The following is a 19,718-nucleotide window of genomic DNA, read 5'->3' as shown; positions in this document are numbered from 1 at the left end:
TCACAAATTTGTCATAATTTGCTAAATTTGAGTAGTTCATTTCTGGGCTATACGAGGGTTATACAAAAATGATATACCGGGGATGGTAATTAAAACAAAGCCTCAATGAATAGATTTATTAGGTTTTCCAACAAATAGTAACAAGAGTCACAATGGAGTGACCCGGAGACGGAATGAAAAAATACTTTCGAGAATTTAGTCTGATATAAGAATATCACTGAGTTTAGAAAGGCGCAGTTTGGAAAATATTTGGTCACCCTGTAACATCAAGGGTACATAGACTCTACTCTATTTTAACAATAAATAAATAATGACTAGAAACATAACCAAAAACCCTTTGTGCTATTATTGCTGACTAGAATAGTATATAGGTACACTTAGTAGAAGGCATGTGTGACACTTGACTAGGTCATTTATTGTATACAACACACAGCTGTCGCCCCTTTGGAATCATTTAAAGTCGCTCGACGTTTCAAACCTTCCAAATAAACATCTCTATGAAACAACCCGGCCGCTAATGGTATCCTAAAAAACACCATCAAACATAACCACAAAACAACAACAAATCGTACGTATCCAAGCCCGGCCTTAAATGTGCCTTAAACACGCCCCAAACCGGTTTATGGTCCGACGTCGTAATGGAAGAAACCGAATCGTAAACCAAACATTGAAGAGGCGGAGTCTCCATCTGTCCACTAAACCTACGCCCCGCCCTATGCTTAAACAAAATCCTATCGGTATAAGCCGGCGTTCTTTGTTTAGAAGAAGTGTCAAAATTTTGTGTCCCAGGGTCGTACTACAACCAAAATTAAGCCCCCCTTTACTAACACACTAGAAAAAATATACTTTGTAAGTCGGGGGGAAAGTAATCTTAGCTTCGGTAAATCCCTTAAACGCCGCCCCATCAGCCAATACGGAACACAATTGATCGTGATGTAAATACCCGTGGGGTAGATGCTCCGGTAGGGGGAAACTTGTCTTAGACAACCACTCCAGGACTTTACTCCGGGGGGTTGCCAACCGGAAATTCAAATCACCGGACCAGAAAACGTAATCGAAGTTTTGGGTAACGTCTAGAAAGTTGGCTATGATTATGATAAAAATTAATCAAGTGAGCTTTGCGACCTTTGCTTTTGTTTTTGCAGGGCAGGACTTTGGGGAGGTCGAGTGAATTGACGATTTTTCGCACATCGGAGACACGTTCTTTGACTTTTTCCTGGTGGGCGGTCAAATGGGCGGTGACAAAGAGGAAGGAGGTGCCAAAGAGGAGGAACGAACAAGCGACCGCCCCCTTGGTGCGGAACGCCGTTCCCGGTCGTACGGAGAGTGAGGCGTCTTCGGGGATCGATATGTACCAAATGAGGTCACGACGGACGAACACCGCCAAGTGGAGAGTACCTACAAGGGGGCCCCCTTAATTAAAATCGCTTCTTGACGCGACCTCACCTAACGAAATGGAATGATATAAGATATGTGAGGGCCCCAGTGTCTCTTGGAGACACACCTCCCATTCGAATCGCTCGGAACAGGACTCCTGAGTTCCGAAGACTAAAATATCAGGTACGTGTTTAATACCAATCGGAAGCACAAAATCGTTCAATTCCCTAGAAAAATCACAAAAATTTTTGGGATTTGTATCGAGGGGGAGTTACTTGGGGGGCGTATGCCCATTCATGTTCCACGTCCCGACGAAGATTGTCACTTGTCGAGTGGGGAACACTCGGTCCAACTCCCGGGGGCCTAGGAGAGAATTCGCCCCGATTTTCCCTTGTAGGAAATTCCGTTGACGCGCTTGCATCGTGGGGATCAAGTACAAGACCTGTGCTATAAAAACAGTAAGACAGCCCCCTTGAATAACCCCAAATTACCTTCTTTCATCACACTTTCATGCGAGATGCTTTTCTCCATTAAAACATTCTCCTCAGTGAGACTCACTTCAGCTACGTTATTCTCCGAGACACTTGTGCCCCGTTCCAGAGGCGAGTTGATTTGCTTTTAAAATTAGTCATTGACACGTAAATTGGGGCACTTACCAGGAAATTCGAGTTGCCTTTGGTGGGACTCATGTTGGCGACGTTGAGACTCAAAGGGCGCTTCGAAATTGTCATTGACCGTTTCGGGGGGGCCTCGTCATGCTCCCCGCGGGGCTCCCGGGCACTCTGACTACGATTCACTGCAACACCGACCTTGTTTGGGACTTTATTGGGGAGGAGGTACCGGGAGAGTGACTTTTTCTGTTTGAATTTGTGAGAATTGCTTTCCATAGTCATCGCTTTGGGAAATTCAAGATTTGTTTGTATTGGCACTTACGAACGTATTATTGCTTTTAGCCAGTCCCGGTACCCCACACATGATAACCCCATTCGAAATGTAACAAAAACGACGCAATTACCGTGTTTTTAGTAAAAATAAAATAAAATATTTTTTTCGAACTACATAACCTAGAAGTGTCAAATCGGTACGATTTTGACAATTGACAGACACACATTTAATTAAATAAAATAACCGGTGATTATGCCCCGACACGATTTCCTTGCACATATTCTCTTGATACAAGCACGAAAAACCCCTCTTTGTATTTTTCTAACAAAGTCCGTAAAAAATCATGAATCAGTCCTTGAAATTTTCTCGCCGTCATGTTGGCACTTCCACACAAACAAACACCTCAATATCATTAAAATGAGTGTAATTTCGCCAAAATACGAGACCCTCAAACCGGGGCCCCCTTCGCCGATGCGTCACACCCACCGTTGTATTTTTCTAACAAAAGAATACAAAACTCGTGACCAATCTTGGACTTTCATCGCCGTCACGTTGGCACTTTTTCGAAACCCAAACATCTCAAAATCGTTAAAATGAGTGAAAGTGCGCCAAAATTGGAGCAGGAGGGCCCGCGACCGAGTCGTTTCCGGCGTCGTGGGGGCCCCGGTCGTTTCAACAACGTCCGGGGACGGCGCCCCTTCACCCGTGATGTTAACGAAAGTGAGGTTGATGCGGCGCCCCTTCATGACAAATGCTACGAGAAGTTGGCCCAAATTGGGGGGCCTACCGTCGACTTGCCCCTTTTGGAAACCGTAGAGAAGAAATTCTCGGGGCGTAATCGCCTCTACATCGGGAATTTGGGGCCCGATGTGGCCGAAGGAGACTTGCGAGACTTGTTGGGAAAGTATGGAGAGTTTGGGGAGTTGTTTGTCAACAAAGAGAAGAATTTCGCGTTTGTCAAATACGATTTTTATGCTAGTTGTGAGAAAGCCAAACGTGAGTTGGATGGCGAAGTCTTGAAGGGGAAGAATCTCAAGATTAGATTCGCCCCCAATAATGCGTCGGTTAAGGTGAAGAATTTAGCCCCTTTTGTCTCAAACGAGCTCCTCTACTACGCCTTCCAAGTGTTCGGGGAGGTGGAGAGGGCTTTGGTCCTCGTGGACGAACGGGGGAAGCCCACAGGTGAGGGCATCGTGGAGTTTTCCCGAAAGGGCTTCGCCTTGAACGCAATTCGGAAATGCAGTGACCGCTGTTTCTTCCTCACGGAGTCTTTAAGGCCCGTCGTGGTGGAGCCCCACGAATACACCAATGACACCGACGGCTTCCCCGAGAAGTTCCTCCCGAGACGCAACCCCGATTTTCTCAAGGCGCGCAGCAAGGGCCCCCGATTGGCCGAACTCAACTCATTCGAACACGAATATGGACTACGTTGGAAGCAACTTTTGGACTTGTATGCGCAAAAAGAACTCGCGTTGAAGACTGAACTCCAAATGGAGATGGAGAAGTTGGAGGCGCAGATGGAGTACGCGCGATATGAACACGAAACTGAGCTTTTGAGGGAGGAATTGAGGGTGCGGGAGATGGACAGAGATAGACAGAAGCAGGAGTGGGAGATGAAGCAGCGGAAAGTTGAGGAGGAGAGACGCAGGAATGAGGAACAGATCAGGAGACAAGAGGAGTCCCTCCAAGCGAGGATGATGCATCAAGAGGAGGAGATGAGGAGGAGGCAACAAGAGAATAATCTTTTCATGCAAGCACACCAATTACATAGTATGCTAGATGAGCAAGAACAGGCATTCCAGGAGCCCCAAAATGACGGGTTTGAGGTGAAGAAAGAGGAGAATTTGCCCCAAACGAGCAACTCTTTCAGACGTGAGAGGAGATGGCGCGATGATTTTGGCCCAAAACGACGCAGATTTTAGGTTTAAGTCACAAAATGAGTTTCTATAATTGTATGGAGTTTTTTTAATTTGTTATTTTTGTTCCTGTTTTGCATTCTAATCAATAAATGATTTATAAAAGTCGGTATTATCGTGACCTGTAATTTATCACTGCCGGTATTATCGCATCCTGTAATTTATTAATTATCACAATTTGTGATTTATTAAGCGTGTGTCACGTTTAAATTACACTTTTAATTACAAACCAGTGTAACATTTAAAATTACTACAAGTTTAATTAAATTTATCGCGTGTTTAGTGACTTTGACGAGACGGTTGGCATCATTGTGCGTCACGCCTTGTGGGGGCTGTTACATTAGTTTACCTTTAATTTAATTGGTTTTTCATGTTAATCACGAAGTTATTTAAACGGGAAAACACGAACAGTTTGAGTATTTTTTCGTAAAGTATGGAGACACAAAAAACTGTACTTAACCAAAAAAATGAAGCGGTTATTCGAGTGAAAAGTGCCGTACCCAAAAACCGGTAAGTACTGATTTTATTGTAAAAAAACGATGTTTTTTGTGTGTTTGGTCGATAATCGGAGATGAGCGCGGTATTGATTTCAAATTTAAACTTTTTATTTTTGTAATCTTTAATTACTGATAATTGTAATCAAGTGGGAGTCGAGGACGTTTGAACTACTAAAGGGCCATTTACACGTGAGTTGAAGGGTGAAGCCACATTCACACCTCGTTACGTCATGATTTATTTAGAGTAGAGAATAAATAAAAAAAATTATGATTCTACTACTTTTTTAACAAAATTAAGAATTTCAGTAAATTATATTATACAAAAAACTGAAAATTGTTATGAAGCCACTAGAAAATTATAAACAATTTTATAAAACCGAAGGTCAAGTAAAAGGACAACGCAAAATTAAAATCAACTTGTTTATGTGTCTGTAGGATGTCGATTCAAGTTCAAAATGTCATCGCAAAACAATTGAATAAATCATTGATTGTCTATTGTTAATTTTCCATTTGGCTAGTAGGTCATGGAAACAGGCAAAAACAAAACACGCTTCACTTATTTGCATTTTTTTTTATCTAAGAACCTGTTTAAGTTTATTTTAAATATTTATTTTTATTATGCGATAAAAACAACAGAAAAAAGCAATTTAAAGTCGGCCTTGGAAATTCAAAAACACAATTTTTCAGGCAGGAATTGTTAAAATGGAACGGTTGGGGTTACCAAGACTCGAAATTCATTTACGACAGTGCTGCCAACGAAGTGCGTTTTACGGGTCATAGGTAATACCAACCTAATTTATTTTTATTTTATTAAAAAAAAAAAACGTAAGGTATCCCATTGGTGATCTCCGCTTGCCCCATTTGATGGGATGGGTGAAAGACAACTTCGACGTCGATTTTTCCCAACCCAAAAAAGCCCAAGAAATTCCCCCAGACGAGAAATTCCCTAAACCCCAAATTTCCCCTGAAAATCTCACCAAAATCACCAACTTGGGCATCAGTTACTCCCTAAAGGGCCTCGATCGACTCGTCAGAGCCCATGGACAGACCCTTCATGACATATACACCCTTCGAACGTCATTTTTCGAGCGAATCCCCGACATTGTCGTATGGCCGATTTGCCATAGCGACGTTGTCAAGTTGGTACAAGTGGCAGATGAGTCCGACATGGTTGTCATACCGTTCGGGGGCGGGACTGCCGTCTCGGGCGCCGTCGAGTGTCCAACCGGGGAAACCCGAACCATCATCTCCCTGGATACGTCCCAAATGAACCGGATTTTATGGATAGACCGCGAGAATCTAGTCGCCTGTTGCGAAAGTGGCATCATAGGTCAAGATCTAGAACGCGAACTCCGGAAATTGGGCTTCACTTCCGGTCACGAACCCGACAGCTACGAGTTCTCGAGTCTAGGAGGCTGGGTGGCCACCAGAGCGTCAGGTATTAAAATCCCTAGAAACTTACTAGATGCATTTCTCTTGGGTTGGTAGGCATGAAAAAAAATCTCTATGGCAACATTGAAGATCTTCTCGTTCACGTCAAAATGGTGACGCCTAATGGCGTCCTTGAGAAAAACTGTCAAGTCCCTCGTTTGAGTTGTGGTCCGGATTTTAATCACGTGATTATGGGTTCGGAAGGTTCGCTTGGGGTAATCACCGAAGTGGTGATTAAAATCCGACCTTTGCCGAAGTGTCATCGTTTCGGTTCGATTGTTTTCCCCGATTTTAAGGCGGGACTTTCGTGTATGCGTGAAGTTGCTAGGCAACGGTGTCAGCCATCTTCGATTCGTTTAATGGACAACGGTCAATTTAAATTCGGGATGATTCTAAAGCCGGAATCGAGTTACCTTGGCTTGATTTTGGACGGTTTAAAGAAGTTTTATGTTACGAAAATCAAGGGTTTTAATGTCGAAACAATGTGTGTCATGACGTTGTTGTTTGAGGGGGAGGAAGGGGAGGTGAAGGGGCAGGAGAAGAAGATATATAGTATAGGGTTGCAGTTTGGGGGGATGCCAGCGGGGTCAACCAACGGGGAGAGGGGCTATATGCTTACTTTTGTCATAGCCTATCTCAGGGTACGTTCCGGGATTAATCCCTATTAGGTAACACAATCCTTGTTCCAGGATTTAGCCTTGGAGTACCAGATCGTGGCCGAATCCTTCGAGACTTCAGTCCCATGGGATCGTGCTTTAGTCTTGTGTAAAAACGTAAAAGAGGTTATAGCCCAGGAATGCCAATCCCAAGGGATTAAATTCTTCATGATTAACTGTCGCGTAACCCAAACTTACGATGCCGGTTGTGTCATCTATTTCTATCTGGCTTTTAATCATTATCATGTCGAAAATCCTGTCAAAGTTCATGAAATCCTCGAAACAAAAGCCAGGGATGAAATTGTAGCTTGTGGTGGGAGTATTTCGCACCATCATGGAGTTGGAAAACTAAGAAGGCGTTGGTATGCAGGAACTGTGTCCCAAGTAGGCGTTGATTTGTATTTAGCCACGAAGAAACAACTAGATCCGAGAAATATCTTCGCGACGAATAATTTTATTAAAGCCAAATTGTGAAGTTACCTTTGTATTTTTTTCTATTACTGTGATATAGAGTGGCATTGAGCGTGTTTTGTTTCTTTTTTAATAAATTTGTGTGAAATTGAAGCGTGTTTTTGTGCTCATAGCTTCCTTTGATTAGGGGATCAAGGGTGCTTTGTCTCGGGACGGGGTCGATGAACTATATTTTTTGTTTTGACTTTAAAATGACATGGGGATTATTACGTTTTTACGTTGGCTGAAGTGAATTTTTATGGGGCGACAATGAAACACTCGGTATATTAATTGATGGAAATAAAGACATTTTTTGGTAAAAATGACAAGTGACATTTGATTTTTTGACACAAAATAAATACTTCGTTTTTATAGTTGGCAACTCTTGTAATTTTTAAATATATACTCTTTTTCGTATTAATGTGCATCAAGTAGGTTGTAGAAGTCTAAATGCATCTTTAACTTGAAAGCTGATTCACACAAAAAGTGTCATTACATTAATGTAATTCAGAACAAATTTAATCGCATCAATGATGATAAAAATATTTATTTTTGCTACCCTATTTTATTTAGAAAAAATAATTTTTAGGGAAAATTGAGGTTAGAATTGTTTGAATTTTTGCATGGTTGCCACCTTAAAATGATCCCTTTCAACGACTACTTCGATGCACTTTAATATGAAAACGAGTATATTTATTTTCTGACAACTTGATGCAATATCAATATTACTAAAAAGATAGGGTTTTAAGAGCGTTTTTGTGGGGACTGTTGGTAGAAGTGAGTCTTAAAGAATTTCTTGCCGGAACGATAATAACACCCTGAATATAGTTTGTTCACTTTACTATGCGAAAACTACCATGGATAGTAATGAATTTCTTCAATTGTAAAAAAAGTCAAAATAACTTGGAAATCATAAAATTTAGGTATAGGGAATGTTGATACAGATCGATGCAGAATTAAATTTTCTTTCATTTAATCAAGAAAAAATTGAGGCCTTCCATTTGAAAAAATTCAGTTACGGGTATTTGAAGTTTCCCAAACATAACCTTAAATTTTGGAGGTTTGTTAATTATCTTTCCAATTAGAAATACACGAAAGAAAAGATCTAATCTTTCTTTTTCATATGCCCAAATACCATTTCAAAATAATTAATAATGGTAGAGTTATCGATTTTTGGAGAGGAAGATGCAAATTAAAAAAAAATCAAAAAAGTCTAAATATTTCAAAAACGGTTAAACTTAGGTGGGGAAAGCTAATGAAAACTGTCTCAAAATGACTTGAGTAATCCAAAAATGCAATAAAAAACATAACTTTTTATTTAAAATAACGAAGTTATAAACAAAATTTTAGATAAATACCATTGTTAGAACTTCTAATGTGGGATTTAGCCGGAACAGCCTGTATAATGATAATTTTTCTGTTTGTATTTAGTCAAGCAAGTCGACTAAGAAAATTGCTGCCAACTTCTCAACAAAAAACGATAAAATAAACCGAAAAACGTTATTTTTAGGGAATTTAGAGCTAAAATTGACTTGATTAACGACATGAAAAGTCCCTTTACTTTATTTTATAAAGAAATTGAATAAAAAGGGAAAAGAGAAATTGAATTAAACGATAATATAAACAGATTTCGCTAATTTGGGGTGGCTTTATTGCCTCACCCTTATTTTAATTTTCGTTAAAACGTATAGGAAATTGAAAAAATCGACTTTTATTATATAGGTGTCCCAAAATTTTTTAAAAATTTTAAGAAAAATCATCAACCGTCTCACATAAAATTATTTTCAACTATACAAAGGGGGCTTGGGGCTTCGCCCCCACGCCCGATTAGTGTTACTATCGGGCCAATATACCGTTTAAGGCATCACCTCGACCCACGTGAAACATCTTCTCTAAAATCAATATTTGGAGTGTGTGAGATGGCCGCGCGCCATCACCCCTCTGTCGCCAATTTGTGACCGAGACCAAAATGGGGTTTTTCCCCCAAATCTCCACCGTTTGGCCGGTTTCTTGTCTCGTAAATAATTAAAGAAAAATTTTTCGTGTGTGAGAGGAGAAAGTTGCAGAGCAGAGGGCCGGAATGTGGGCATGCGCGGGCTGCAGAATCCTGTATCTGGGGGCATCTCCCGGAGTTTACTCCGGGGTGTCAGTGCGCGTGGACTCTTCTTATATCGACATATTGGTGCTACTAATTTAAATAAATTTAACGATTGTACATTAAACTAAACGAAATAGAGAATAAATATTTATATAAAAAATATATATAACTAAAAAATATTTCGTATTTAAATATATAACAAGTTTAATAGAAACGTTATAAAGCGACACGGTATAAATTCTATCAATTGTTTTAACTGTTGCCGATATAAAAGCACAAATCAAAAAAAATAATTCATTTGTCCGAATATAGAGTACAATTCGTGCGATATTGCAGTCATTACGTAAGTTGATTGTCCAATTTAGCAACGCTTTTAGTAGAATTTTTATGTTTTTGTTGAATTTTTTCCAAAAGCGGGGCCAATTAGACAAATTTAAATATTCTAAATCGAGATAGTGATTAACCCTAATGACAAGTATAGTTAAAGGATTTCACCCCAATTCCCCAAACATTTAAAAAAAGGTAAGTCGATAAAGGCCACCCCAAATTAGCGAAATCTGTTTTATCATCGTTTCATTTAGTCGAGTCGAGTTTTTCAAATAACGTATTGTCACTAATCATTAAAATTAAATTCCCTAAGTGGGACACTAGAAATTATTACATTTCATCAAATTGTACAAATGGCAGCCCTGCCACCAGAAATTTAGCAGGTCCACCAACCTAAAAATGAAATCTTAGGGAGATGCAATAGGTTAAAATACTCTACGATGCACAGTTTTTGAGATATTGAGTAATAAAGTTAAGAATAAGGCACTTACCCAATTATGACCAAAAAATCAAAATTTTGTGATTCTTCTTGCTCTAAGTCTAATCGTTTCGTAGAAAAAAGCATTTAAAATTTCACAATTTTGAAAATTTTTACTTTTTGAACGACAAGTTTTTACTCTTTTTATTTTGTAAATTGCAGCAAAAATGTACCTCAATGATATAATATTTTGACTTGAACTCATGTAAAATGTTCCTGGGAATCGATTCATGTCAAGAAAACTGCAAAATTCGTAATAGTTTTGAAGTTATAGTCGGATCCATTTTTTTTGAAATTTTTAACTTTATCAGAAATTTTCTCAATAACTATTTATCGTAGAACACTGATCTTACGTGATAGAAAATTAAATTTTCTTTCCAACGGTACCAAACATAAGAGGTTATCACCAATAAGTCCGGAGTTATTGCAACAAGTTAAAATACTCTACGACGCATAGTTTTTGAGTTATTGAGTAAAAAAAATAAGATTAAAGCTAGAATCATAAACACTATATTTATTTATTTCTTGTCTTGCCTTTGTTACTTCCAAACAATTGAATAAAACAAACGAAAAACTCACTAAAACAATCGGCATTGACTTGTTTATAAATTAACTAGAGTACCAACATTGCGAAATCAAATTTCCTACAATTATGTTTCGTCGTATGACATATTAAGTGTCAAAGTTGGCAACAACACAGATGTTACCCACACATTTATCACTTGAAAGTACTACACTACCAACTGTGCGAATAAAAATTTCGTAATTATTTGGGGTTATTTAACGACTTGTTAAATCTAAAACGTAGAGTATTTTTCAAGCACAATTCATTACATTTCACATTGGCCAACCTACAAACATAAAAATCCCCTCCGATCGATTCAAATTCGGTTTAATTGCCTCGAAATTCGTTTCCAATTTCATCATCGGGATTTGCGTCGGGGAATTGAATCGAATTCGTTGGTTGGTAGAACTGAGATCGTCAAGGGTTAAATCGGATAACACCAATCTCCAACTACAATACATCTTTTATCACAATTTTTTAACCTTACGTCAACCCAATTTCCCGGCACGTCTTTTCCCTGAAATATGGTTAATTTAAACAGGGCGGTCCCGTGGGACTGTGTTGCGAAAAGTGTATTTTTATTAAATTCCCTTGACTTATAGGCAACCAAATATACTAAAACTGATTAAGTTAAGAGTTTTTCCTTTCAAGATTGCAAATTAGCCGCCGGACATTTCCCATTAAAATACTGTCAACGTAATTATTGACTGCAAATTGCTTGGCAACGTTTCACGTCTACCAACGTGACAAACAGAATTATTCCCAATGCAACACTTGAATTCATTTCAATTGCAAAAACAGCGAAAAAGACTTAAAGCCAATTGAAAATGATAATAAACCACTTTATCCAACCAAAAACCCTACATTAAAACTTTACTCCCTCGAGAGGAAAAATTTATGCTTGTAATCGGCCCTAAACACAGTGTTGCCAACCATGCATTTAAACTTAAGTTAGAGAAACCACAACAATGGAACAAAGTTTCAGTGGAGTTTGCACAACTTTCAGAGATAAAAATTTAAAAATATCTAGGTCACCATTCATGCTTAATTAACTCGCTGAAATTTTCACAAGGCTTCCTGGAATTTATAATTTTATGTGTTGTTGGCTAAACTGAGTGAAATTAATGCAACTCGAGGCTCTCCTCGTGATTGAAAAACAAGGATATGTTGGTACTCCTGTACGATTTTCCTTTGTTTGTTGTGCGAGAAAGTTTTACAAAAGCTCCATTCAAGACACGCTTTTAAAAGCTTTAGAAACGTGTGAAAAGAAAGTTTAATGGTCAAACAAATTCTAGGAACTTTTGGTCTATTTTTAGGGCAATTAAGTGTTTGGATTCAGGGGAAGACATGACATAATACCAACGTGAGAATGCAGTGCCACGCATTGCAGATCATAAATCAGTGTTGCCACTCGCTGAGTTATTCAAGCGGGAAATTGCAAACAAGCCCGAACAAACACACCCACAATTATTAACCTCAAATAATCGAATATTCATGCAAGTAAAATTCCGGTTGGCCACACTGTCAATAACAGGAAATTTACTAAATTGTGACGAGAGGATAATTGTTTCATTATATTGGCAACAATGTGAAGTTTGATTGAAGCGAAAGACATTGTTCATTAATGGAATCATAAATAAAAGTTTATTTTGTCACAGGAACACTTCCATACACCCAGTGGAGGGAAAATGGAACATACCGGTAAGAAAGCAAACTGTAAAATTTTAGAAAAATCACCGAATTTTTCAGGTTATCTCGGAAATTCTCGCGTGGTTCTCAACCATTACGATGTCTCAACTCAGGTAAGTGGTGAGTTTATAACGCAGTTGGCCTCGTTATTGCCAATATGACGAAAAAAAGTCACTGTCATGCATCAACGGAGCTAAATTTAGTGACATTTGGTTCGCAACGCTGGTGAAATGTCAACCGAAATGAGTTTTGGTCAGTGTTACCAACAAAACTTTCTCTAGGCCGACATCCAGCATGTGGCCCTCACGTACGAGTCCGAGGACGAGATCATGGGTCGGCCCCATCGTTCGCGTCGCAATACCGCCCATTACAGCAAACAGGACATCCGCGAGCAGTATTGCATCTCTGATCGGGGCTTGGGGGCCCTCGAATCCGACCGTCAGAGTCTCTTTGGTTGTCTTTCGTCGCACCAAAGCTCCCCTTGCTCAAACCGCGCCTCTTTCCTCACCGCCTGTGTTCGTCAGAAAGTACCATCCGATGAGAACCTCTACGACTTGTATCGAAGACATCCGGCCGACTTCGCCCCCTATCCGAGACGCAGCAGGCAAGCAATGACCCCCTTTCATGACCGTTGTGTAACGCAGACAAGTTTAGGTACCCGTGGGGGCCCCTAGCACCGGAAATATACCGATACGACGAGGATTTAAAGAGTTCGTATTTCCGCCGGAAGGTCCACATGGACCCCAGTAGGTACACATGGATGCCCTCAGATGACGAGTCGGTGAGGATGGAGAAACCCAAGAGTATCCTCGAGCCGTACCACAGCAACCCCCCTGCTGCATCTCCCCCAGCACCCAGGTGGGGGCAATTACTATTGTGTTTTTCCCCAAACCATAACCTCACTTTTTCCCCGACGCCATTTTGTTTTATGTTTGATTTTCGATGATTAAATAAATAAAAATGCCCAGTGCGCATGATTGTTGTTATTCGTTTCGGTTATTCCCCTAAAACACTCACTTTTAGCAAAAAACACGTAAGTTTCGCCCGCTCGCATACCATGGCCTCATTCGATGACGCCATGGCCTCATTGAGTTCCTCCTCAAGTCACTTAAACCGCATGACTCGGAGTCAAGAACGCCTCCTCGACGTGAGAAAAGCGGAAGGACTTCCCATAACACGCCAACCGGAACCCTCCGACAATTTATTAATTATTGGTAAGTATGTTTAAGTATGCAACCAAATAAACACTTGTATTGTTGGTTGCCAGATAAAGTGAAGCGAGCCCCCATGAAGACTCAAGCCACTCAAACTGAGGCTTGTCTCGGACGTAAACCCTTCCCGCCCGGTGGTAACATCAACCTCAGCCCCCGTACTATTCACAGGGTATGTTTGTACGTTTTCGAAAAGATTCTATTATTAATTTCAAGGTGAAAATGGTAAGTCAAGGCGCCCAAACCAACGGTTTCCTCATCAACGGTCGCAAACTCATCAAATCCTTCTCCGAGGCCGGCACTAAATTCAAAAGTGAATTCCCCCCATTTGAACCAATCGCCGATCACGAGCCCCTCCAACGCACCCAATCGGATGAACCCCCCCGATCCCCCTTCATCGTAACGTCTCCTCCACATCTCCTCCCGAGCGACTCCTCCTCCTTGTCACAATCGGAAGATTCCGAATCGAAAAAAGAGATTTTTATCGATTTTAAGCCGCAAGTACCGACGAACAAAGTGGGCAAAAGGCCCCTCACCAAGACCGTCTCCGATGGGGAGATGCTACTCGAGCAGAGGAAGACGTTGAAAATTGACACTCCGGTGGTGAACGACAAGCAAATGGTGTCATACAGTCACGAAAATATCGTCCTGAGGGAGGAGGAGAGGAGTTTCATTCCTTATTTCCAAAAAGCCCCCATTAGACATGAGGGGATTTGTCGACCATTGGAGGATAATGTCTACTCCTCCCTGTCATTCGAGGATAACAATCTCCATACTCAAGACTCGATCGATGAGGAGTTCCACGAGAACCTCATCTACAATAGGATGTATATGGAGTACTCGCCGAGTGATGAGTGTGTGGTACCATCAGTGTGTCTTTTACCCGACCGAAAACTCTCTCCATTTGCCTCCAATGACTCACTCACAAATGACATCAGGTAGGGTTTGAAATTTTAATCACTAGTAATTTCGTATCAACAAGAAATTACTCCCTAAAATTTAGGGATATTCGTGAATAGGTTGCCATAAATTTGGTTAGGTTGGTTTCTGGTGACAAACAAAAGATTTTGTAACTAGTGTCAAAATTTAGGTTAAGTCACGTGTCAGCTTGTATAGGATAGTTGACAACAGGTTGACAGGAAACGTCAACCGTCAACAACAAGGGGTAACCAACCCTAGACATTCAAAATTACTTCTGAAAATTCTAGTTACAAACAACATGAAAAACGTAATTTTCCTAAAAGTTAAAATCTTAGGATAATTTCTTGTTGACAAATCTGTACCAAGGTACCCTGTCCCCAGGGACCACTCTGATGGTATCTGGAACGAATCCCAAGCAACTGTTCTTCAAGTCGATTCAGGTACTGATAATGGTACCGCTTTGAGTAGCTCCGAAATGACAACATCAGTGACATCCCCCGGTTCCGCCATCTTGCTAACGCCATCTTCCCGTCGCAAACACCTCCTCATGATGCAACACCAACAGAGATCATCCATGGACACCGAAGCCTTGGAGGAGGAGGGAGGGGCCACCTCCCCTCGGATTATAATCGAAAAACCGAAACAGTACTTGACTCCTGGCGTTGCCATCGTCCCCGATTTGCTCGACTCCTGCAGAACCAACACCGACGTCTCCGAGAGTACCACCACCGATGATTACATCACTGCCAACTCGGGAACGGACAGCTCCCGTGGCTACAACCTGCAAGCCCACCTCCAGGAGAGCTCCTTCGAGGATATGGTGGTACCGTCGTTTTCGCCCCCATTGGAACCCTCTCATAGTTTATCGACCACTCCCGTGCCTGAGGTGCGTACCGGCCGCTCAACTCCGTCCGAGTCGAGTTCTTCGTATGGAAGCTACAGCGTTGATGGTTCCTGTGCTGATCTTCTCGAACGCAGCAGTACCAAAGTGCCTTCAAAGGAGGAAACACAAAGACAAAGGCCGTTCACTCTTGATATCAAACACCAAACACTCAAAGCTTCGAAACGGGTCAAGTCAAGGACGCGAAGTCCACATTACCCCAAGAAGGGGTATGAGAACAAGGCGACTAGTGACGAATCCAGTTGCGATCTTGGGAAACACTCGACCAATCAAACATCGCCACGAAAAGGAAAGAAAGTGAAGGATAACAATAGGAGGAAGTCGTTACCGAGATCACCGACACAGAAGTCCAAAAAAAGTGTTGATTTGCAACCGTCTAGCTTACCAGGGAGTCTCTCGCGTCGGAAGTCCAAAAAGAGCACACTCACTTTGCACCACAGTCCTGACAAACTCAAAGCACTTAGTGCCGAATCCTTGCGTTCGGTGAGTCCTGGGAGTGACAGCGTCTTCTACAGCGACCCCAGTAGTCACACCGCCGACCACCAGGTCCATTGTCTCCACTGTGGCAAAGAGGTGGATATTGTGACCACCGATGACCCGGATAAGAGTCTCAGTAGTAACGGACAAGACATTGTGCAACCCCCGGCCGGTTTCGAGGACTCCCCACGTGCCAAACACCCCCCAGGTCGTCTCTACAAGAAACTCGACCGGAGATTTCGCTCCGAAGACCGCCAAGCCGACTATCGCCGACACAGATACAAGCCCGATGTGAGGGCTAAATCGGAGGAACGCGGGGCGAAGACCTACAGGGCGAAATTGCGCCCCATGGCCAAGTCCACGGATAATAGCCAGGAGGTGCTCAAAGCCACCGATTCGAGTCCTAGTGTGCTGCCTGGGGCCCCGGAGGATGAGGACGATCAAGGAGTTTATGACGTGCCTTACATGGAGGGAAGTTGGATTTATGTGGATGAGAGGGAGGAGGTGCAAAGGAGTAAGGGGATTACCCCCACGGAACAGGAGCCACCAAGGAGGGACTCCGTCTCGAGTACGGAGTCTGAACAAGAGTTCAGGAAGAGATATCAAGCTGTCACACATCGAATGGTGCATCGAAAATCATGCCTCGAGATGTACAAGAGGCAAACGTCGAGGTCGTTTGGTGAGTGACGCCAATTTTGACTGATTTGACACCAATTGAAATTTTGAAGCGATTATGCTAGAAGCGCGATTTTGGTGTCAAATGATAGATTTCGACGCGCTGATTACGAATTTGACCGATTTTTGAGGATTGGTGCAATAGTTTTGGCGCAAAACTCGTTTGAAACTAGAAAAAATTAGTCTTGACCCAAAATTCAAAAATAAAATGATTTTCGCCACTAAAATTGTTCAATCAGTTCATTTAAATCGCGAATAGGGGTTGTGCCGCCCCCTTAAACCCCGACTTTATAAATAGCCTCCTCATCGGTGAATGGAGCTCGCTCATAACATAAATGAGTAAAGCAGTCCCGTTTTATTAATAGAAAAGTGAAGAATGCGCTCGAAATAACTCTCACTTCAGTATTCGCGTAAAAATGAAACGGTTATAAAGTTATTCTCACCATGGCCTTAGGTATGCCCCTTTTTTTGTTGTTTTTTCTCAATCACGTGACCTTTAATTTGACATAAAGGAACATCACAGCCACCTGATGACGGCCAATTGCGTACCAAACTCGAAGAAATCCTGAAATTAATGTTGGTTATTTGGTGTCGGGAGAACCAAGCCTTGAACCTCGTCGCGAACCAAAAAAATGGTACACATTAGTTTAAAGAAGCTTCTCAAATTATTACATGAATTTGACATTTAACAAGTTAATTTTAAAATCACAGGCTACTATGTTTGACTAAAACAGTTGCGTCTTACCCAGTGTGGCTAACCTAACAACTTGTTTTCACCCCAAGAAGCCTGTGATTGTCAAATTATGTTTTCATCACAGAATAAATTTGATATTTCACAATCGTGCCAACTTAATTTCAAAGTCACTGGCCACTGTGTTTAACTAAAACAGTTGCGTTGTTGTTGAGAGTTTTACCCAGTGTGGCACCCTAACAATTTGTTTTCCCCTATGATCATTTGTCGGCAATAAGCATGTGATTATCAAATTACATTTGCATCATTGAATATACAGGGTGCTCATTTTATCTATTCCCACCTGAAGGAGCAAAAATAGGCAACATATTATACATTTCATAAATTATTTTGTGTCAAGTTTTAACTTAAAAAAAAATTCAAAACTCAAATTATTGTAATATTCGTTGCCTCTTTATGAAATGTAAGGAGGAAACAGATAAAATGTATTTGACATTCGTTGCCAACTTAATTTCAAAGTTTGACTTTAAAACAGTTGCGTTGTTGTTGAGAGTTTTACCCACTCACCCACTGTGACCACTCTAACAACTTGTTTTCCCCTATGCTCATTTTTTGTCGGCAAGAAGCCTGTTATTGTCAAATTATGTTTGCAATACTGAATAAATTTGACATTTGACATTCGTGCCAACTTAATTTCAAAATCAGAGGCCACTGTGTTTGACTAAAACATTTGCGTTGTTGTTGAGAGTTTTACCCAGTATGGCAACCCTAACAACTTGTTTTCCCCTATACTCATTTTTGTCGGAAAGAAATCTGTGATTGTCAAATTATGTTTGCATTACTGAATAAATTTGTCATTTGACATTCGTGCCAACTTAATTTCAAAGTCACAGACCACTGTGTTTGACAGCAGTTGCGTTGTTGTTGAGAGTTTTACCCAGTGCGGCCACCCTAATAACTTATTTTCCCCCAAAAACGAATCTCGGTAGAACCCTAACCTTGTCGCGAATAAAAAATAGTACCCCTTTAAACTAATCCAAAAAAAAACTGTGTTTGTCAAATTATGTTTGCATCACTGAATAGATTTGACATTTGTGCCAACTTAGTATCAAACAGTTGCGTTTGTTGTTGAGAGTTTAACGCAGTGTGGCCACCCTAACCGCTCATTTTCCCCTAGAATGCGACAAGACCGTGGTGGTCCACCGCGAATCCGGTGAGTTCGGATTCCGGATCCACGGCTCAAAACCGGTTGTTGTATCCGCCATCGAACCCGGAACTCCGGCCGAAACTTCCGGTCTCGAAGTCGGCGACATCGTATTAGCCGTGAACGGTGTTAGCGTCCTAGATAAGAGTCACTCAGAAGTGGTGAAAATCGCACATGCGGGGAGTGACACCCTCTCCTTGGAGGTACCCCCGCCCCCCGATTCACCACCCCCCTTAATTGTCAAATTGTAGGTAGCTCGGACATGCTACGCCCTCAATAGCCCCCATGACGAGCATTCCACAGCCCTCTACAGCGGCTATTTATGGAAATTGAGCGGTTACGCGTCGGGTAACCTATCAAACAAGTGGATTCGACGTTGGTTCTGCCTCAAACAAAACAATTGCCTTTATTACTACAAGACTGATTCGGTAAGTGTGTCACGTGATTGAGAGCCACGCCTCTTTAACCACGCCTCTAGGAGAAACAGCCAGTGGGCGTGGTGGTGTTGTTCGAACACGAGATACGCAAACAGAGCGATGATGAAGAGGGCGTGTCCAAAAACCACCGATTTGTTATCTACAAACCGGAGGCGGTGCCATTACACCTCGCTGCTGATAATAGCACCGCCCTTAACCGATGGTACGATGTGATCAATCGGGCGATTAATGACAGTCAAACAGTTGATGAGTTTGTGGAAAAAACAAAAAATAATCTAACTTTGGCGCCAAATTCAATTTCGAATCCGGATTGTTTCGGGTATTTGGTCAAGTTGGGGACCCAATGGAAGTCCTGGAGTAAACGCTATTGTGTCCTCAAGGACGCCTGTTTGTACTTCTACCAAGATGCAGGGTCCAAGTGTGCGTTCGGTAAGAAATTCAAATTTTGGCGCCTTTTTTTCAATTTTTTTTTTGACAGGAGTTGCATATTTGCAAGGTTATAGAGTCCAACAGTCGATTACGGGGAACAAAAAACACGCATTCGAGATAATCCCACCCGACCCGAGCAAAAAACACTTCTATTTCCACACCGAATCGGAAGCTGACCGAAAACGGTAAGAGAGAAAAATTGTATGCAACACGTGTTGAAACTTTTTGTAGATGGATCGCCGCACTTGAATACTCGATCGACCGATGGCTGAAAATACAATAACTTGATGTCTATATCACCTGTAGATGCATGTTTAACCTTATAATTTCGAAGAAATCGTTTTGCTCAATTGTTTCCTTGTATTATTATTTATAATAAAACTTTGGTACTATACTTAACGCA

The 19,718-nt window shown here is 41.3% G+C and overlaps 4 protein-coding genes across 7 annotated transcripts; 3 read left to right on the top strand and 1 right to left on the bottom strand.

Annotated features, from left to right (window-relative positions):
• Nucleotides 1-102: 102 nt before the first annotated feature.
• LOC123004324 (inositol polyphosphate 5-phosphatase E) lies at nt 103-17,015 on the bottom strand. 4 transcript variants are annotated; one of them, XM_044397526.1, is made up of 9 exons: nt 16,998-17,015; nt 2,034-2,173; nt 1,869-1,992; nt 1,653-1,824; nt 1,447-1,604; nt 1,126-1,398; nt 847-1,073; nt 573-796; nt 103-525 (listed from the first exon to the last, which is right to left on the bottom strand). In XM_044397526.1, the coding sequence occupies exons 2-9, from the start codon at nt 2,106-2,108 to the stop codon at nt 414-416; spliced, it is 1,365 nt and encodes a 454-aa protein (XP_044253461.1). In that variant the 5' UTR covers nt 2,109-2,173; nt 16,998-17,015; the 3' UTR covers nt 103-413. The 4 variants fall into 4 exon arrangements, with proteins under 4 accessions (XP_044253461.1, XP_044253458.1, XP_044253460.1 ...); XM_044397523.1 differs by lacking the exon at nt 16,998-17,015 and adding an exon at nt 2,311-2,822 and having other exon boundaries at nt 2,034-2,234; XM_044397525.1 differs by lacking the exon at nt 16,998-17,015 and adding an exon at nt 2,311-2,819.
• On the top strand, nt 2,665-4,290 carry LOC123004326 (hrp65 protein-like). Its single transcript, XM_044397527.1, has one exon. The coding sequence runs from the start codon at nt 2,856-2,858 to the stop codon at nt 4,182-4,184; it is 1,329 nt and encodes a 442-aa protein (XP_044253462.1). The 5' UTR covers nt 2,665-2,855; the 3' UTR covers nt 4,185-4,290.
• On the top strand, nt 4,342-7,326 carry LOC123004323 (alkyldihydroxyacetonephosphate synthase). The gene is made up of 5 exons (XM_044397522.1): nt 4,342-4,688; nt 5,363-5,455; nt 5,506-6,113; nt 6,164-6,747; nt 6,796-7,326. Exons 1-5 carry the CDS (start codon nt 4,612-4,614, stop codon nt 7,234-7,236), a joined length of 1,803 nt encoding a protein of 600 aa, XP_044253457.1. The 5' UTR covers nt 4,342-4,611; the 3' UTR covers nt 7,237-7,326.
• On the top strand, nt 11,972-19,714 carry LOC123004146. The gene is made up of 14 exons (XM_044397262.1): nt 11,972-12,482; nt 12,651-12,973; nt 13,024-13,227; nt 13,393-13,583; nt 13,637-13,752; nt 13,797-14,518; nt 14,883-16,558; nt 16,988-17,008; nt 17,067-17,189; nt 18,423-18,652; nt 18,701-18,877; nt 18,928-19,315; nt 19,365-19,500; nt 19,547-19,714. The coding sequence occupies exons 1-14, from the start codon at nt 12,369-12,371 to the stop codon at nt 19,596-19,598; spliced, it is 4,473 nt and encodes a 1,490-aa protein (XP_044253197.1). The 5' UTR covers nt 11,972-12,368; the 3' UTR covers nt 19,599-19,714.
• The last annotated feature ends 4 nt before the right edge of the window (nt 19,715-19,718 follow it).

This window comes from Tribolium madens, unplaced genomic scaffold, assembly GCF_015345945.1.
Source record: "Tribolium madens isolate multiple individuals breed KSU strain unplaced genomic scaffold, Tmad_KSU_1.1 Scaffold_1;HRSCAF=32;Tcas5.2_LG8, whole genome shotgun sequence".
NCBI classification, from domain to species: domain Eukaryota; kingdom Metazoa; phylum Arthropoda; class Insecta; order Coleoptera; family Tenebrionidae; genus Tribolium; species Tribolium madens.
Note: the sequence above shows the minus strand (reverse complement) of the source record. Positions and strands in the feature narration are given on the sequence as shown.

What these genes read in the sequence shown, in the direction of transcription:
- LOC123004324 (XM_044397523.1), bottom strand. Translation starts at nt 2,352, where the DNA reads ATGTGTGGGGTACCGGGACTGGCTAAAAGCAATAATACGTTC. An exon ending in ATATCATTCCATTTCGTTAG is followed by an intron (nt 1,399 to 1,446) that starts GTGAGGTCGCGT and finishes GCCCCCTTGTAG; the next exon opens with GTACTCTCCACTTGGCGGTG. An exon ending in TTAAGGCCGGGCTTGGATAC is followed by an intron (nt 526 to 572) that starts GTACGATTTGTT and finishes GGTGTTTTTTAG; the next exon opens with GATACCATTAGCGGCCGGGT.
- LOC123004326 (XM_044397527.1), top strand. Translation starts at nt 2,856, where the DNA reads ATGAGTGAAAGTGCGCCAAAATTGGAGCAGGAGGGCCCGCGACCGAGT.
- LOC123004323 (XM_044397522.1), top strand. Translation starts at nt 4,612, where the DNA reads ATGGAGACACAAAAAACTGTACTTAACCAAAAAAATGAAGCGGTTATT. An exon ending in AGTGCCGTACCCAAAAACCG is followed by an intron (nt 4,689 to 5,362) that starts GTAAGTACTGAT and finishes ACAATTTTTCAG; the next exon opens with GCAGGAATTGTTAAAATGGA. An exon ending in TTGTCATAGCCTATCTCAGG is followed by an intron (nt 6,748 to 6,795) that starts GTACGTTCCGGG and finishes TCCTTGTTCCAG; the next exon opens with GATTTAGCCTTGGAGTACCA.
- LOC123004146 (XM_044397262.1), top strand. Translation starts at nt 12,369, where the DNA reads ATGGAACATACCGGTAAGAAAGCAAACTGTAAAATTTTAGAAAAATCA. An exon ending in GTGACACCCTCTCCTTGGAG is followed by an intron (nt 18,653 to 18,700) that starts GTACCCCCGCCC and finishes GTCAAATTGTAG; the next exon opens with GTAGCTCGGACATGCTACGC. An exon ending in AGGGTCCAAGTGTGCGTTCG is followed by an intron (nt 19,316 to 19,364) that starts GTAAGAAATTCA and finishes TTTTTTTGACAG; the next exon opens with GAGTTGCATATTTGCAAGGT.